The following is a 17,341-nucleotide window of genomic DNA, read 5'->3' as shown; positions in this document are numbered from 1 at the left end:
CAAGCTTTTATCTTTTTATCGATTCCCTACCAACTTGGTTAGAGCTAATAACTACAATTTCTATTAAAAAAAATTAACATATCTACATATTTTGAAAATTTAACAGTTGAATTACATGTTCTTTATATTCTTAACACACATGTTTTTAACTCACATTTAAGTTGGGTTCTCATATGGGTATTAGAATTAATTGAGTATAATTGTTCATATTTTTTAATATGTAATATGATGATATAATATGTTCGAATTGGAGGGGTAAAACTTGAATTTTACACTACGTCCTTATAGAATTTAATCTCCTGTAAAAATTCACATTTAATAAAAAGATATTGAATAAAATTGTATCCAACCCTTGTCCTTCCCTTTATATCTAACCCTTACTGGGTTCTAAACTTCCCAAAATATATTACGTTTAGAACTTTTGTAGAGATAATCTTGTCCACTATTACTAGCTTCTGTGCATTCTCATCAACTATCGTTCTGTTCACTTCCATAGCCAACACTTCCACCAATCAAAGAATTTCTTATGTTGTAGCCACCAAATCAGAAGTGACAGCTGATGAAAACGGTAGAAACACCATGTAACAGAAGGAGAGAGCTTATAAAAAGCATCAAACAAAGATTCAAGACGGTAACATGAATATAAGAGATTTGCGAGCAAGGACAAGCCTTCACTTGAACTAACAAGGAGAGAAAACGCTGCAATGCTCGCAGAAGTTGCACCGAGTATTTAGTGACAAGCTGTCTTGTGATGTGGAATATATTTAAGCACATTGAGAAAGTCTGCCAAATTATTTCCAGCTATAATTTTGCAACAATAAAATGTTTGGCTCTAAGGCCTCCCTCAAAGTCTCTTTTTATAGTAAAACACAACTCATAATTTTCTTGACCCCTTGTTGAGGCCAATATGGATTCATATACTGCAGCTGTATTTCCTATTGATCATGCTGAACAAAGTTATAAATGATGATTGATGAACAAAAAAGAGGAACTCGAATGATAAAGCTGAATAAGAGTCCATGAACTAAGTAGTTTCACTATAAGAGTAACCAGATTACAAGTATGAAGTTTACATGTATCCAAATTCGTGACAAGGGAAATAATATTGGTCATTTGATATCCTATTTCTTTCCCATCAGATATGCTATTATGCATCCCAACACAGCACCAGCAACAACCTGTAACAGACCAAATATAAATATTATTAGTACCTAGAGATCATTATATGAAAAGAGAACTAAATTTACTTAGCTTCTCCCCTCATAACAAAATGGTCATTCAACTTTGCCCTTTGTACCTTTACTTGACCATGTGAGGAATATTGTTAAGGTACTTTTGTTTGAATCAAATATGACCAATAATATTTGGTCTTAGGCCTTACAGTGGGATTAGAAAATAAAGGAAATATTAGTGATTGAATCCATACATGGTGTATAATATTCCTTCCTTTTACCTAGTACCTTGTAAACTTTTCCAGACAATAACAGGTTACTTCCCTCATACTTCACAAAAATAGGGAAATGATGAACGGTGAACTGGTTACTTAAGCAACCTAGAGAGTAGAGAAAGAGAGAGAAGAACATGTTGAAAGATTTTCCATGAGAAAGTGGGAAATGAGTTCTGCACAAACACGAGTCTCAGGAAACATACATTTCTTTTACATCGACAGGGTGAGAATCTGTTGAAGATCAATTGAGTGGTATGACAGTGGTGAGAGGGGAAGAAAGTGGGGACAAGGATGCCAGAGGAGGAAATTTGGTGGTTGGACCAGAAGGATGCAACAGTGGGGGGGGAGTTGACAAGGTAGGCGAGAAGGTGCGGGGCAGCAAGAGGTGAGGTGGGTAAGGGGCAGTGGCAGAGGATAGGGCTAAAAGAATAGGATTTAGTCAGGTTGATAGGATAGGACCCTATTCTCAAATGAATAATTGGGTGAGTGGAACTGTTTGAAATAGGTCAGGCCAGGAGGATCAGGTTCCTCAGTTTTTAAAAATCCCTATTTTTATAAGCCGATATCAGTGTTTTTCCTTCCTTCGAAGTAAAAATGCTAGTTCTTTCTTGGTATTGTAAATTTGGTTACCCAAAGAACCAATTCATCTTGGGATTATATTGTTGCTTAATTATTCTTGAAAAAACTATTTCCTTATTATTTCAAGTTTTCAACCAACATTGCAAATCATTTTGTCCTCTCTATACTTTATATTGAGAAGCCATCCCAGCTGTGAAATTTTAAAACATGCATCACATCAAATATAGCATAATGAACTGGTGCTAACATTTATGCCTTAGGATAATTGGCTTCCAACAGATTCAGTGACAATAATATGACAGTCAAGTTGAAAACTGCAGAACCCGTGATTTTAAATTAACTCATCAACACCCAAAGACATGAACAATGTTACCAGAGAAAACACCAACAATTGAGATGAAATGCAGCAAGATTACAACAGACCTGAAGTGGAGTATGCCCTAGTGAATCTCGTAGAGGTCTTATGTTGGATAAAGGATGTTCTGAAGGAAGCTCACACACAATTTGATTCAGCAACTGCAATGAGAACCATATAAGAATCACAGAAAACAATATAACAAAGAAATTTTAATCAGGAAAGGACTTTTCCTCACTAGCTAAAAGCAGGCAACAAAGTAGAAGCCTGAAGACTTATATATGAAGAACTTACTTCCGCTTGACGACCGGCATGAAGTCTGACCCCCGTGGCATCATACATCACCTGCAAAATATATTAAAACAATCAATCATGTCCATGTTGAATTTATATTAACTATTCCTGAGTAAACTAAACCTATTCTCAAAATGATGAGATACAACAAAAAGATGAGAACATTCATGATATCATGAAACATGGAATTAGAGAACATGGTTGTTTTGAAATATCCACAGAAGGTGGACACTTTGGACTGATTTATGTAACCTCAAAGCACTATTTAATTACAAATTTAAAGGTCTTCAACAATACTGAACTTGCTAATTGGTTTACAACAGGGTAATATAAGCGAGCAAAAATCAGAAACAATTGCGAATAATCAGGCAATAAGAGTAGAAGTAGATGATCAAAGAATGATAGGGAAAAAAATGGATTGGTTAGCGAGTGAGTGAGTACATACAATAAATGCTAAGATGACAGCAATGGCAAAAGTGGATCCCCCTGTTCCTTCATGGAGACCTATAGAAAACGCTAGAGCAGTGACGGTTGCAGAATGGGATGAAGGGATTCCACCAGAGTCAAGCATCTTTTTGGTATCCCATCTCCTTTCTTTATACCTGATGATATCTAGCAAAGAATTACACATAACTCAAAAATTAATTATGCAACTACTCAATCAAAGCGCATCATTATTGCAAACTCCTCTCTTAAATCCTACCCAGCTCAGAAATTATTTTCAAAACCCATCAGCTTTTTTCAAACAAAAGAAAAAGAAAAAAAACACACAATAAATTTGCATGCACGGCCTCTCTCTCTCTCTGTTTCTGTACAATAGAAAAAAGTCACCAAAACACACAAATGAAAATGAAAAGAAAAGAAGAAGGAAATGAGAAAAAAAGTGGTGGTGCGATTGCAAATAATAAGGGAAGGGGAAGCTGAAAGTGAAACGGACCAGGTGGTGAAGAGCTTGAGGAACTGGGCGAGAGCGCCGGCGAGGATGGCCGACAAGAGAGGGAGATTCCAAGGGAGCAACAAGGAGGACGGTGTTGTTGCCCCTGCCCCTGCCCCCGGCCCCGCGCTCACCTCCTCCATCTCCCACTCCGAATCACTTTGATTATTGTGAGATGACTTTTGTTGACTTCTTATATGTCCAATTCACCCAAGTTGCTTGCAATTTTTTATTTTTTATTTTATTTTTTTTATACTCAATGGTACATTGAAAGTTACTTTTTACAACTTTAAATCTCAACCATCCATACCAATTGCATTAGTGCAATACCTTCATTTGGGTTTTTGCTACGACGAAACAAACGAACAATGTTGGGAGGAGTTGTTGTATCTTCTAATTTCTTTTTCTTTTAATTTTTCGCTGAGTAATTCTTATACCTGCACATGCGTTTAGAGAATGTTTGTCCACTAAGAAATAACCAAATGCCTTTTCCACACGCGTTTCTTAACCTTTCCTTTTTTTTGTTTGTTTGTTTGGGGGGAAGAGGCCGAGTAAATCTTTCGTTTCGTACGGTATTCAAGGTATCACTTCCTACCAACGATACATTCGACTTTCCAAATACTCATCCAGTTATTTATTTATTTAATATCATTGTTAAAAAATTACCTTATATTATGTCAGTAGATATTGTCAAAAATTAGAGATTTGTGGGGTTGAGAATTTTTCTACCGTTTAAAGCAAACCTTCGTTGGCAAACTCACAATTGGATTGATTTTTTTTTTTTTTTTTTTTGAAAGAGAGTTTGGAATGATTTGATTCTATTAAAAAGTTGCATCTTAAAGTCATGGCACCGCAAAAGAATTTCAAATATAATTCATTCTAAATATGTCACCCCCCACCCCATTTATTCTTTTTTTTTTTTACTTATTTTGTTTTGCTAGAAACTGAACTGCCTACTGTCGTGTATAATTGCCCACTTAACCACCTCCTTTTATAGCCACAAACATTTATATTGATTAGCGAAGGAAGAGTCCAAGTCACATTATAAAGCCTGTCCTGTCAATGCTCCTCAGTAGCTTCAGGCAGCAAGGATGATAATGAACCACTATGTTTGCTGGTCAAAGGTGTATTCCTTCGAGATTGTCGCTTTGTTGGGATGAGCTTAGGTTCTTTATCTTCTTCTTCTGTGGCTGCATGATTCTCACTATCATCTTCTTCCACAAAAACTGGGTGAATGTAGGCATTTTCGAGAAACCCTTTCAAGTTCAGGTTTGGCTCCTTTGCACGTTCCAAGGTATCTTTCATCATTGCTTCCTAAACAATACACCAAAAGAATAACATAATACAGGTATAAGACCAAGAACAAAAGGGAGACGGAGAGGGAGTGAATACAAGGTTGATGACATTATTTTTAGATATATCATTCAAAAGTTCACATTAATCTGTCAAACAAACAAAATGTTTTGAGAACCATTATAGATGAAAAAAGACCCATAAGTTTTGACAAAGAGGTGGTCAGTAGAAAAGTTTTGACCAAATAAATAGGAAAAAAGGGTGTGTCAACCCAATAGTTAAGTACTGAAACACCACAAAGCAATGATATGTTTCTTGCAAACACCCCACCAATAAAAGAAAAGTGATTATTACACACTAGTGTGTATGGCGTGTGTACACCACATCAGTTGAAATTGTGTCTTCAAAACATGATTTTAGTTAGATTGTGAAATCGTGTTTTCAAATCATGATTTCAAAATTATAACTGAAATTGTGTTTCCAAGGTTGTGTGCATTAACAAAAAGAAAACATACACAAACCTGTAATGGATATTTAACAAAAGCAGGTTCATAACGGCCTTTGCAGAAGATATGAAACCATATGGTTAACACTGGGAGTGCAATGAGCAGTGGAGTTGACTGAGCAGCTTCTTTTGTACTTAATAATCCCATCAGTAGCAACTGTGAGACAACTAGGGCAACAATTATGCGCCCATGGACATCAGGCCAGAATGCAGCAGCACTCTCGTACTCCTGATTGTAGACATTTATAATCTGCAGATTTCATACAAGAGTTTCATCAGAGCAAAGTTTCCCCATCAAGCCTGGCAATATATAGCAGAACTTCTAGCAGGCAGGCCTAAATTACTCATCAGCATTATGATCAAGTGCAGTTAATGTTTTACACTAAGAAGGTTCATCAGATATGCATCTATATTGATTATTTGGGTTGCAAATTTATTTTTTAAACTAAACGTAAATTCAAATGAATGATCATATCACCAGCCCATTCAAATAAAAGAGCAAGTAAACACCAGACAAAAAAGCCTGAAGTGATAGAGCCAACAACCATTTCAGATGTTTTGCGTATGAAATAAAGAAAAAAGTTGCCACTCCAGAGTATGAATGCCAACATCCAAGAGAAAACCAGTCATAAAAACAAACATTTCACAGTATTCAATAATCAACTATTTAAGAATCCCCAAACTGGAAAACAAACTGAGCATCTAATACACTCCTCTTACTTGCACCTTTGTATGCAGTTTGAGGTTCCCAACTACACACAAAGTACTGAAAAAAAATGCCTCAATTTGAATTTAGCAAAAGGGATAAACAAGTAAGATATCATATGCAAATTGAGACAGATGCTTAAACAGTATTTCCTCCTTGCTTATCAGATCAGAAAATAAATTATCACTATACTTATATTACAAACATATGAAAATACTTCATTTAAATAATAATAATAATGGGCAAAATTTACCTGATGACGGTATACAACATATGCCAATCCAAAGAATACTATGATGAATGGAAGCAAGACAGGAGTCACCACAGCGTAAACAAGGCCAAGTAAGAAATAAAGTTGTATTTGAGGTTCGCCTGTGTTGAAACCAAGGGTTCCAGGATCCATTGCCTCTTCCCTATCCTTTTCAGTCTTCACAAGGAAAAAATTTCTGATGTGATAAATTACCAATGGCTTCAGCCTTAGAATTTCTCCAGCAACTCCAGCCCACCCATCAACCATTATATAAGTTATGAAGAAAGTTGCCTTCATTGGAATGGACACACCAATTGTCTTTGGGATACTGCACAATTTTATTATAAAAATTCTCAAATCAAAGCAGTAGTCAACAACATTAGATAGAGAAAGCTTTTCAGAGAAAGCTTTTCAAAATATCTATTAATAGTAATGCTGCAGAAAGCTTTCTTTAAATGGTAAAGCATAGAACCAAACTAAATTGAGCTTGATAATTTATTTTTTTAAATAAGAGATTAATTCAGACTACCAGACTACTGCATGATAAATTATAATGTATATGTGGTATAAAAGACATTCTGCAAAATACTAAATTTGTTTTCTATCATATGTTTAAATTATATTAAGATACAGAAAAATTCTCCCTAAGAATCCAGCGATTTTAATGAGGAAGCCAGGTCTTGTTTTGGGACACATATTAATGAAACTAAGAAACAATAGATATAAGGCCAATCAAGATCACTGAGAAATTTTGACTTTAGCAAATAACACACAAAATGGACTCTAGATGGTCTACAATGAACAAAGATGTATTATGTACTGAGCAACTTAATTGCAGCCATATTACTACAACATCCAGCGGGAAGGATCAGAAGTCATTAATTCAGATAATTGCAATTAAGAGCAACAGTTGGAATGTACATTAAATTGGTATATCCATGGCTTAAGAAAAGCTGGTAATGCTAATCAGACCAAACAAATACTGGCTCCACTAAAATACGAATACCCTTGTAGCTCACCTAGTTGGCACCTCCTGGTGTTTCCAAAGGAGACATACAGGGTTCAAATCCCCCCCTCTCCCAATTATCAAATTATTAAAAAAATAAATTGACTCTTCCAACAATCACATGGTGGTCATGTTTTACACAACTATAAATGTTTAACAAAAAATATAATACATAATAGATAAATGGAAAGGACATACTCATTTGCAGACTGGTGAATGAAATTATTTAGCTGTTGAAATGCAGTTCCAGTAATTATGCTCCCAAGAAAGACATTAATAAATTGGAAAATGTAATATCTAGTTGCCGATCTCCTTTCTAGAAAAGATATGCTACTAAATCCTTCAAATTTTGACATTAGCATCAATATTGTGGGTAGAAAAATGAGAAAAATCTTCAAAGCAATCCCTGGAAGGAATCCTTGGATAAATGACTTTATTCCTTTCCTGCAAGAAACAGTAGGGTCTGTTAGTATACGTTAGTAGCTAATGACATAAAGAACAACTGCACAAGTTCAGGGTAAAACAATCATGAACAAACACCATTCAAGTTTTTATAATTACACCTAAATTGAAGGATCTTCAAGAAATAGAATGGTATGAATTTCATCAAAGTAAAGGTGGTAACTGATTTTTTAAAATTATGTTATACACGTAGGAATTAGCCTGAGCCCATATAACAACTTTTAAGGCAGCCCAAAACATGACATCTGGAAACATTGTAGCTTTCTAATTGCCGTCTTCACTCTCAAACTACCACGTACTATCAACTAAAATTTTTCAAGCAGGAAGGAAATTCCAGACTACATTTACCAGTAAATAACCATAAGCTAAATGAAAACCACAGATTAAGTACAACATCTACAAGTAATGATACAGAATGGCTTCTCATGAGTAAAGCAAACTGACTTGCTGTGTCACTGCTAAGCTAACCTTTAATATCTTACTATTTTCTCCTCCAGTGTTTTATTCTTTTATTTTCTTTCATGATGTGCCAAATGTGAAAAAGATGATGACATTAAAGTAAGTGAAGTCCTTCCATACTCTTACCCTAGCAATGCAAAGAAAAAGAAGTGGAGGACACTCACAATTCAATTATGGGCTTTAGGAAAGGCAATGCTTTCTCAATACCCTCAATGTTTGCAAGCGACTGTACAAATGCAATGGGAATCATGAAAAAGAAGGTGAGGAAAAAGAAAGCAACAGCGATAATAAGCCTCCTAATTGTGAGTGAAACATATGGAATCGCCAAGTTATCCCAAAATACATCACGCGGCTCCGGTGCCCACTCAGTTAACCATATAGTTGGATTCCTGGACTGTTGAGTTTGTGCACAAACAGCTGCACCCCATCGAGTTTTGAAGGAAACAAATGCTGCTGGCATGATATGCTTAGGATTGTTCATTATCTTCTCTTTCTCCGAGGCTATCTGAAAGTTATTCATTAAAAAGATAGCATTACAAACATGCTTTTTCTCAACTCAATTGCAATCATGCCACTAGAATGGCAAAAGGAACACATTTGAACAGAAAAACTCTCCTCAAGTATGGTCTTTGAGCACTAAAATCACATTTGAATTAAACTGATTGGACAAAGTGAAGTTAACTACTTAACCATTACTTTAACTCTTGCTAGGAAGTCACAATAAGCTATCATAAGCAAACTCAAGATGTTCAAAAAGTGTGGCTTACCTCTTCTGAAAGTTTTTCAATCTTAGATGCGTAAAAATCAATTGCATCCACCTTATCTCCACATAGGCCAAGAAACCCAGTCTGCTCATAAGACATTAGTTACAAAAGGTGAGACATAATATGATGGCAATTGTTCTTTTCATTTGACTATGAAAAACAACCCTCCAAAAGGTATCAGAATTAGATACAGTAGACAAATCTGGAAAGAATCACATACAGTACCAAACCATTAGCAGGTGCATTACCTTTGAAAATGGCCTTTTAGATTGATTTCTAGAATATTTAAGTTGATAGTAGTCAAGCCTGTTCTGCGTTTTCTTCTTCTCCTTGACCAAATCAGAAAGTTTGTTTGCATTGTAAACGACCTGCATGTAAACCTAGGTAAGAAACTAAAGAAAAATAATCCTTCACATAGTAACTGGTTTATAAACTTGTGCATTTCAAGGTTTGATAACATAGATACGCATGAGTATTTATCTACCCTATCAAGGTCATTCTGAACCTCCCCCCCCCCCCCTCCCCCCACATGTTCCCACTAAAAAAAAAAAATGAGACATGCAAGAAATGCGGGCTATCCATTTTTCAAAGCGAATATTATTCCCTTGAAATTATTCACCCAAAAAAAAAAAATGGAAGCCAGTCTCCAAACTGTTATCCAATACTTCCATATTTTCCAAGAACACAAGAAAGGGACTATAATTATAGATGATCTCATTACCAATCACCCAAATTTCCTTGGTTTGGGTATAGTTGTCAAGATGATACAACGTCCATTGAACCATAGTAATGAGAATAACTTTTTTTTGATAGGAAACAGAACTGCACTTCACATTAAGATCACACTAATTACAACCCATACTTGTTCTTTAACTGGAGACGCAAGCCAAGTAGGTAGAAAAGGGGATTATAAACATGTGCAGCAACAAAATTTGCATCCTTCATATTACAGTTGTATCTGCCGCTTTAAACTATTACTGTGATACTCAAGATGTATGCATGGATGTACAATCAATGTATGTGTCTCCGTGTGGAGTATATGCACTTACATTTGTATGCATTTATGATGCCTGCAATGCATGTGTGAGTATGAATCTATATATGTATTTATGTAGTTGATTTTGGTTTATGCAGGTACTTGTACGCTTTATACATGGAGAACTACAGAATCAAACCTGGTGGGTGAAAAAGTGTTCAGGATGGTTGACAAGAAAAAAATGTTCCACAAGCTCATTAACTGACTCATCAGGATCTGGTGGCACATTCCTTACAAGTACCTGCACCCAACAGAATAAATAAATATAAGATATATCAACATGTAAACTAAATGTTGACCTATAGCTTACTACAATCCTGAGAAAAAATATGATCTCAAAATCCAAGGGTTGGCAACTTGGCATAGCCCTTTAACTGAAGTAAAAATATAAATATCCAACATTTGACTACTCCTGATTGTCTCACCCATCATTTAGGTACTTAAGACAGCTTAAAGAAATTAACTTCCCCATATATATAAGCTCATAACATACATGGAAAGGGTTATATACTTGACTGCATTTATCCAGCTATTCCCCCCCCCCCCCTTCAGATATAATGACAAGTAGTGGGAACTTATATCTCATTAGTTTGATGATACAAAAAGTTCGAACTTACTGTAAACTGATCGGGACGCCGTTTTTCGGATGCGAGAAAATGCAACCTCATCGATGCAACTATCTCATACTCTTTTTTCAAAACATAGCATGTCCAGAAGGTAAAAACATAAGCCATTACCAAATGGGTCCAAAATCTGCAACAGAAATTAGATAAAATTAATTGAAAATTTTCATAAGAATCTTGTTGCATGCTAGGTCAAATCTAAGAACTTTTTGACATATACAGTGGTGTATTAGTGTCCACTCCGTAGGCCAGTACACCAGTTGCCTTGTAAGATATATGCTAAAAGTCGACACCAAGAAAGCAAAGATATACAGACAATCCTTAATATCTTTACGGTTTTGTCAGACAAAAGAGGAAGCCATCAAGATTACTAATAAAAAAAACAAAGGAAAAAAAAAAGGGAAAAAGAGAGGTAGCCATCAAAATAAGAAAAGGTAACTGAGGGCCAAACTAATGATCTGAAAGACAGTGGATTTATGTAACATCCCATAAATTTTAATATTCTTTATTTTAATAATATTAATTGATTATTAGATATTGAAAGGAAATTGAATTAGCATGTAACCTTATATTGTACTTGGGCAAAACTAGAATTTCTTCCCTAATTTCTAAAAAGTAATTTAAGTAGGAGAACTTTGGTAAATAGTCTTAACCCTGATTACCCACTATTTATTTATTTCTTCTCCTTTCAAGTTGCCCTAGTGCTCTCCATGAAAAAGTACATAGTATTTCCGCTCAATGCAGGGGAAACACCACATACCACCTACCTCTCCATATTGGTAGCCACCAACCTCCTCCTTAATCTCTCTCTCTCTCTCTCTCAAGTTCTTTATGCCAATCCCCATCCCTATCTTTGATTCAGGCCTCACCAACCCCAAATCAACTAGTAAGTGCCAACCTCAATCTTAAATACTAGCAGGGATTGATGGGAATCACTGGGAGCTGTCACACCTTACCTAATCAAATCCATATGTTCTCAATATGCATGCTTTATTTATTTTTATTTTTTCAGAAAATAAATGGTATTAGAACTTTAGGGCTTTACATTTAAATTTTAATGAGTCTTTGACAGAATCTTTGGAGTCCGTAGTAAAGAATAACAATTAATTTTATACATTTCCAAGTTAGGCATTGCTATGTGTGGTTTGCTATAGGTTTTAAGGACAGGTTTGAATTTGCTCAAGTGATTATGTCCACTGAATGTTCCTTCTTGATAAAGTTCCATATTTCATAAGATTATTTTTTCCATGTTGTGGATGCTTGTCACCCTTTTAATCTCATATTATTTTCATCTCTCTCTTGAGCTATTGCTTTTGTGAAACTAAGTTGTTCATGTTAGTAAGCACCCTTAAGTGACTCTCCCTCATCTTTAAATTAATAGGGGCCGCCTTACCTTTATGTGAATTTCCTCATTTCAAATCCTATCTTTCATTGTGTTTCCACTTATCCATCTTATAATTCTCATTTTAGCAAGGGCTAGAGGCTTGGGATGAGTTGTAGACCTAGACATTCTAAGTTCAATCCCCACTGAGAGTTCTCCTGGATTACCTAATATATGGTTATGGCAGTTGGGGTCATGTACCCTTATTTTACTCCCTAGGGTTGGGTCCAAAAGGGTCGTGCCTTGGTGAGGTTCCATGTCATAAAATATATATATATATATATATATATATATATATATATATATTCCCAATTCAGCTACCCTCATTTTATGGATGTGTTTCTTTGTAACGGTCCAACATTCAATACCACAGAGTATAGGTGGTTGTATTGTAGTTTTCTAAAATTTTCCTTTTAGCTTAATACGTACTCTATGATCATAAAATACATCTGATGCACTTCACCACTCCATCTCCTTTCTCTTATCCTATGATTCACATCCTTCTAAATCTCTCCATCTTTATGAATTACTAATCCAAGATATCGAAAGCTGTCACTATTTACTATCTCTTGACCTTCAAGTCTTACCATCCATTTGTTTATGTTTTGACTTTTACTACATTCCATGTGCTTTGTTTTAGTCCTACTTAATAGAAAGCCTTTAGATTCTAGAGCATTTCGCCAAATTTCTAACTTGACATTAACTCCACTTCTAGTTTCATCCATTAATATTATATCATCTGCAAAAAGTGTATACCAAGGACTTCCTCTTGGATTAATTTAATAAGATCATCCATTACTAGTGCAAAGAGTTATGGACTTCATTTTGGATCCTCAATGCAAACCTATAGTGATAGGAAACTAATTTGAGATTCTTCTACTTGTTCTCATATTAGTTACAGTTTCGTCATACATTCCATACCATAGAGTATAGGTGGTTGTATAGTAGTATTCTAAAATTTTCCTTTTAACTTAATAGATACTCTATGATTGCAATAAAGTTATACAGTATATAGTTTTAACGTAAGAATCAAGTTTGGAAAATTCATTGTTAATAAGTGTAAATGAAATCAGGACTGCTACAATGAACAATCAGAACATAGTGTCAACAGAAATTTTATTAATAATATTTGACCAGGATAGATAAGAAAAAATAACATATAAAGAACAAAAAAGATACAACAGAGCAAGAAAAGGTTCTGCATACCTAAGAGATCCAAGTGGAATATTTGAAATAGAAAGCTTATCAATGTCACTATAAGTTAAATTTGAGCGCTCCAAGGTGCCATTGGTCCAATTGACAGGTACGATGATAGCAAAAGCCAGTAATGTAATAGGAACAAAAATTTTTAATCTGCACTTTAATAGCAGAAATGGTAGAATCAGTGCCAGAGGATAAAGTAACAAATCAAAGTCATTTTAAAGAGAAACAGTTTGGTTAATACATTATACACTCCCAGTGCCAAATGGTATTCAATGCAGGAGAAAAAAATTATTCAACAGAATATATTAGTCCATGACTTTTACACGCATGGATAAGGTAGAATACCTACTCAACTCCTTGGGCTAACATTAGACTGGAAAAAAGACAGTTAAAATCACATAGCCAGGCATGCAAGGTACAGAGAAATGATCTTTTCGAGCATACCCTACAAAGTAGATCCTCAAGTAAACAGCAGAATCCAACCCTGCATGGTCAATTAGCTCAGGCTCTGGCATTTGCAATGCAGCAGGCATCCATTTCAAAAACCTGAGATATGCCCTGAAGTCCAAATTGACAAACCTCCCTACCACTGCACCAGACCTCGATGGACTGCTCCTTAAACCCTTCAGATACCATTTAGGAAAGTAAACCCTATCATTGATAGGTTGAAGCCGTAGAAAGGCAAATGCCACAAAAAAAGCAAACGCAGTGAGGATGTTGATCGCTGCTGCCATTTCTATGTCCTTAAGCGTAGCCATGTACCCTCTTCAAAGAAAAAGCAAACTGATAAATTCCTGAAAAAACATAAGATCAAACAAAATTGAGCTTTGATGTAGATAACCAGGTAATATACAACTGAAGAACATTCACAAGGCACCAACTTGGACGCAATCTGTTTTTAATGAAAGGGGAGAGTCCCCCTTCTTCATTAAGGAATTGAAAAGAGAAAAAAAAAAAAAAAAAAAACAACATTAGTCTTGAAATATGGTTTAAATTAAAGCTACTTTCGGCTTTGTGCTTTACCAAAAGGATGATATCTCCATTATAAAACAAATGTACAGGGTATTCGGATTTCAGATCAGCCTATAGAAATTTTTTTAATTAGAAAGAAGAAAAAAAAAACAGTATGATAAAACTAGACACTAGACCAAAGTGCTTCATGAAGTCATGATGAAGCAAGTGTTCCACAAAATCCCAAAAGTATACCTGAGAGTCAAATAAAAAATTGAGAAAATATTTTCTTTTGATTTGAAACTTCCTGGTCCCAAAATCATACAAGTGGATGAAAAAATAATAAGAATACTATAAGATATTCAGCTTTCAGAATTATCCATACTCGATACTTCAGAAGAAAATTATATTTCTTAAAAAATGGATAAGGCAAAGAGTTGTTCAACCTAAAGTACCACTGAAAAAAAACAACAAAAAAAAAAACTTGTTTTGCTCAACAATTAGTTAAATCCTTGACAAGAAGATAAATGACGTTCAAAAAACTTTGAAACTTAGGAAAAGAAAAAAGATGGAATCCATAAATAATCTGTTTGGCCGCCAAGAAAATGCAAAAAAAAAAAAAAAAAATCATAAAAAAAAATTTCACTTGTATAACCTTCACAATTTTAAGAGTAAAATTTTGCTCCATCTTTCAGCAACCAAATTGAGCGTGGAGAGCTTTCAATTCTTGAGGATTTCATTAATCAATATATCTGAAAACAACACCATTTGATTTTTCCGAGTTATGCTACAAAGAAATGAAAAATTAATTGAAATATATGTTCTATCCTCTATTAATTCCCCTCATTTTCTCATTAACCAAACAGCAGTGAAATTGTAAGATTAACACTCAGGAACCAAACAGCCATTGGGTTCAGCTCATTTTTTTAATCGTTGAAAGTTAAAAAATTATGGAAAATTTTTTTACCATATACACAAACATACAAAAATACATGGATGTACATACATACATTATAAAAATATAACAAAACTCAAATTATAATTTTCTCAGCAACCAAACAGACTATGAAAATTAAAAAGACAGTCATTAGAGTTAAAAAATTTTGCATTTGGAACCCAAATAAACAAAGAAAAAAAAAAATCCTCTAGTTCTACTTTCCGTCCATTTTCTCAAGAACCAAACGCAACATGCATTGGATCTAGTGTTGTCATTTTAGTTCAATTTCTCAGCAACCAAACAGACACAAGGCATAAAAATTTTCGGACTCTCTTACCTCTCAATATTACTATCAACTCCACCTCCCAACAAAGTCAGAGAGCCAAAACGTTGCGTTTTGGTGATCAATGATAACTGCTACTGCTTTTTAAAAATCTCACAAGGGAAAAAAAGAAAGAAAAAAAAAATGTAAGAGACAGACCTCGGGAAACGGAGCTAAAAACGCAGCGTTTTGAAGATCAACGAGAAAGGAGAGAAAGTAGTACTGTTCTGTTTCTATTTATGTGTACTGTACGAGTTAAGCAATAAAAGAGAGTTAAAAGAGTCCTCAGAGTTCAGAATTCAGAATTCAGAGCAGAGCCAAAACGCAGCTTTTTATCCACGGATTCGAAGCTAATAAATGGAATGTAATAAATGTGTGGAGAGAGAGAGAGAGAGAGAGAGCAAGTTTGGAAAATGAGTTAAGATTGTGAATCGGAGATGAGGTGGCAGCAGCGGTTATGTAATTCTAACACTGACAAGAGTCGATTCAGCTTTCGGCTTCTTTTTGCTGTTGTCGTTTCTCTTTTGTAATTTTTTAATTTGTAATTCAATGAATCCATTCAATTATGGGAGTTCAATGTGTTTTTTGAATAATCTATATACAGTATATATTAGTTTTAATCACAGTAGTGTAAACAGCCTCCCCCATTCCAACCTCAATCCTTAAAAGACGAAGGGACCACTTGGATTTAGTTGTCGGCAAAATTGGGTTTGTTAAGGGCGTCCGCGTCTCTAACGGCTACGTTTTTCGAATTATACTACTGCCCTTTGACTTCCTACCTCTCCCACTCCCACACACTTGTCAACATATATATCCATTGGCTCATTTTTGTCCAACCCAAAAACGAAATAAACGTTCTCACTGTCACTGTCCCTAAAGGTAAGCTCTTTACACCATCTTTGGTTGGGTGAAAAACAATGATACAAAATATGAAAGTACAAAGGGAGAGAAAGGAAAATGAGGTGAGTAAAGTTTTTCATTATGGATCCATCTTTTTTTTTTTTTTTTTTCTCTACAAACTAGGGAGGAATAAAAGTGCGTTTAGATAGAACTTATTACTTAAAATTGAAAACTGAAAATACTATAGCAAAATAATTTTTAAATGTGTAAATAGTACTGTAGAATTCATTTTTAATAAAAAATTGGCTGAAAAGTGAAGTTTGTGAGTCCTGTAAACAATAAATGAAACCCACATTTGTGATAAAAGGGCTAAAAATAAACAATACACTGCTACTGTTCATAAACAGGAGCATAAACAGTGCCATTTGTCCTCTGACTTGTGCAACAGCAGCAGGAAAAAAAAAAAAAAAGTGAAAATACAAACCCAACCAAATTAATTCGTATCCGAATGGATACTAAGTGGTATTGAGAACTTTATAACAAAAAAAAAAGTGGTATTGAGAATAAAATTATCCTTACTTTTTTTTATTTTTCTACTTTTCATAATAGAGGTATAATAGTAATTTATTAATTATTCTTCTATTTTTCTTGTTTTTCATCATCTTTACCGATCACACATAATAAAAAGTATAGATATTTTTTATCCTACCAATTTTTTATACTCTCATTTTTTCGTACAATCAAACTTTAAGGTAGAATTTTCAGTGCATTTTTTTTTAAAGATAGTCGATTCACTTCAATAAAAGAATTCAATTTTTTATTTAATTTTTGTTACTTTTCCTACTTCCTAAGGTAGTGGACTATATTTCATTCTACTTAATCATTGTCCTAAGACGGTTAACATTCTAGACAAAATTGTAAGGACAATTTTCCCAATAAATAATTCTAATAAAGTTTTGAAAATTTTTATGTCTCTATTTAAAAAAAAAAAGAA

At 34.5% G+C, this 17,341-nt stretch overlaps 2 protein-coding genes across 6 annotated transcripts; both read right to left on the bottom strand.

The window, feature by feature from the left end:
* Positions 1 to 1,000: 1,000 nt before the first annotated feature.
* Positions 1,001 to 3,779, bottom strand: LOC142639274 (uncharacterized). The gene is made up of 5 exons (XM_075813449.1): positions 3,613 to 3,779; positions 3,121 to 3,277; positions 2,676 to 2,726; positions 2,450 to 2,542; positions 1,001 to 1,178 (listed from the first exon to the last, which is right to left on the bottom strand). Exons 1-5 carry the CDS (start codon positions 3,750 to 3,752, stop codon positions 1,122 to 1,124), a joined length of 498 nt encoding a protein of 165 aa, XP_075669564.1. The 5' UTR covers positions 3,753 to 3,779; the 3' UTR covers positions 1,001 to 1,121.
* On the bottom strand, positions 3,149 to 16,033 carry LOC142639272 (hyperosmolality-gated Ca2+ permeable channel 1.5). Of its 5 annotated transcripts, none has more exons than XM_075813446.1 (14): positions 15,523 to 16,033; positions 14,904 to 15,000; positions 13,742 to 14,091; positions 13,301 to 13,447; positions 10,708 to 10,843; positions 10,230 to 10,331; positions 9,303 to 9,422; positions 9,058 to 9,138; positions 8,455 to 8,795; positions 7,568 to 7,813; positions 6,367 to 6,691; positions 5,424 to 5,657; positions 4,651 to 4,923; positions 3,149 to 3,287 (listed from the first exon to the last, which is right to left on the bottom strand). In XM_075813446.1, the coding sequence occupies exons 3-13, from the start codon at positions 14,053 to 14,055 to the stop codon at positions 4,669 to 4,671; spliced, it is 2,301 nt and encodes a 766-aa protein (XP_075669561.1). In that variant the 5' UTR covers positions 14,056 to 14,091; positions 14,904 to 15,000; positions 15,523 to 16,033; the 3' UTR covers positions 3,149 to 3,287; positions 4,651 to 4,668. The 5 variants fall into 5 exon arrangements, with proteins under 5 accessions (XP_075669561.1, XP_075669562.1, XP_075669560.1 ...); XM_075813447.1 differs by having other exon boundaries at positions 15,667 to 16,033; XM_075813445.1 differs by lacking the exon at positions 14,904 to 15,000.
* Positions 16,034 to 17,341: the final 1,308 nt, after the last annotated feature.

Source organism: Castanea sativa, chromosome 6 (assembly GCF_040712315.1).
Source record: "Castanea sativa cultivar Marrone di Chiusa Pesio chromosome 6, ASM4071231v1".
Lineage (NCBI taxonomy): Eukaryota > Viridiplantae > Streptophyta > Magnoliopsida > Fagales > Fagaceae > Castanea > Castanea sativa.
The sequence above is the reverse complement of the archived record's forward strand: the minus strand, read 5'-3'. Positions and strand labels throughout refer to the sequence as shown.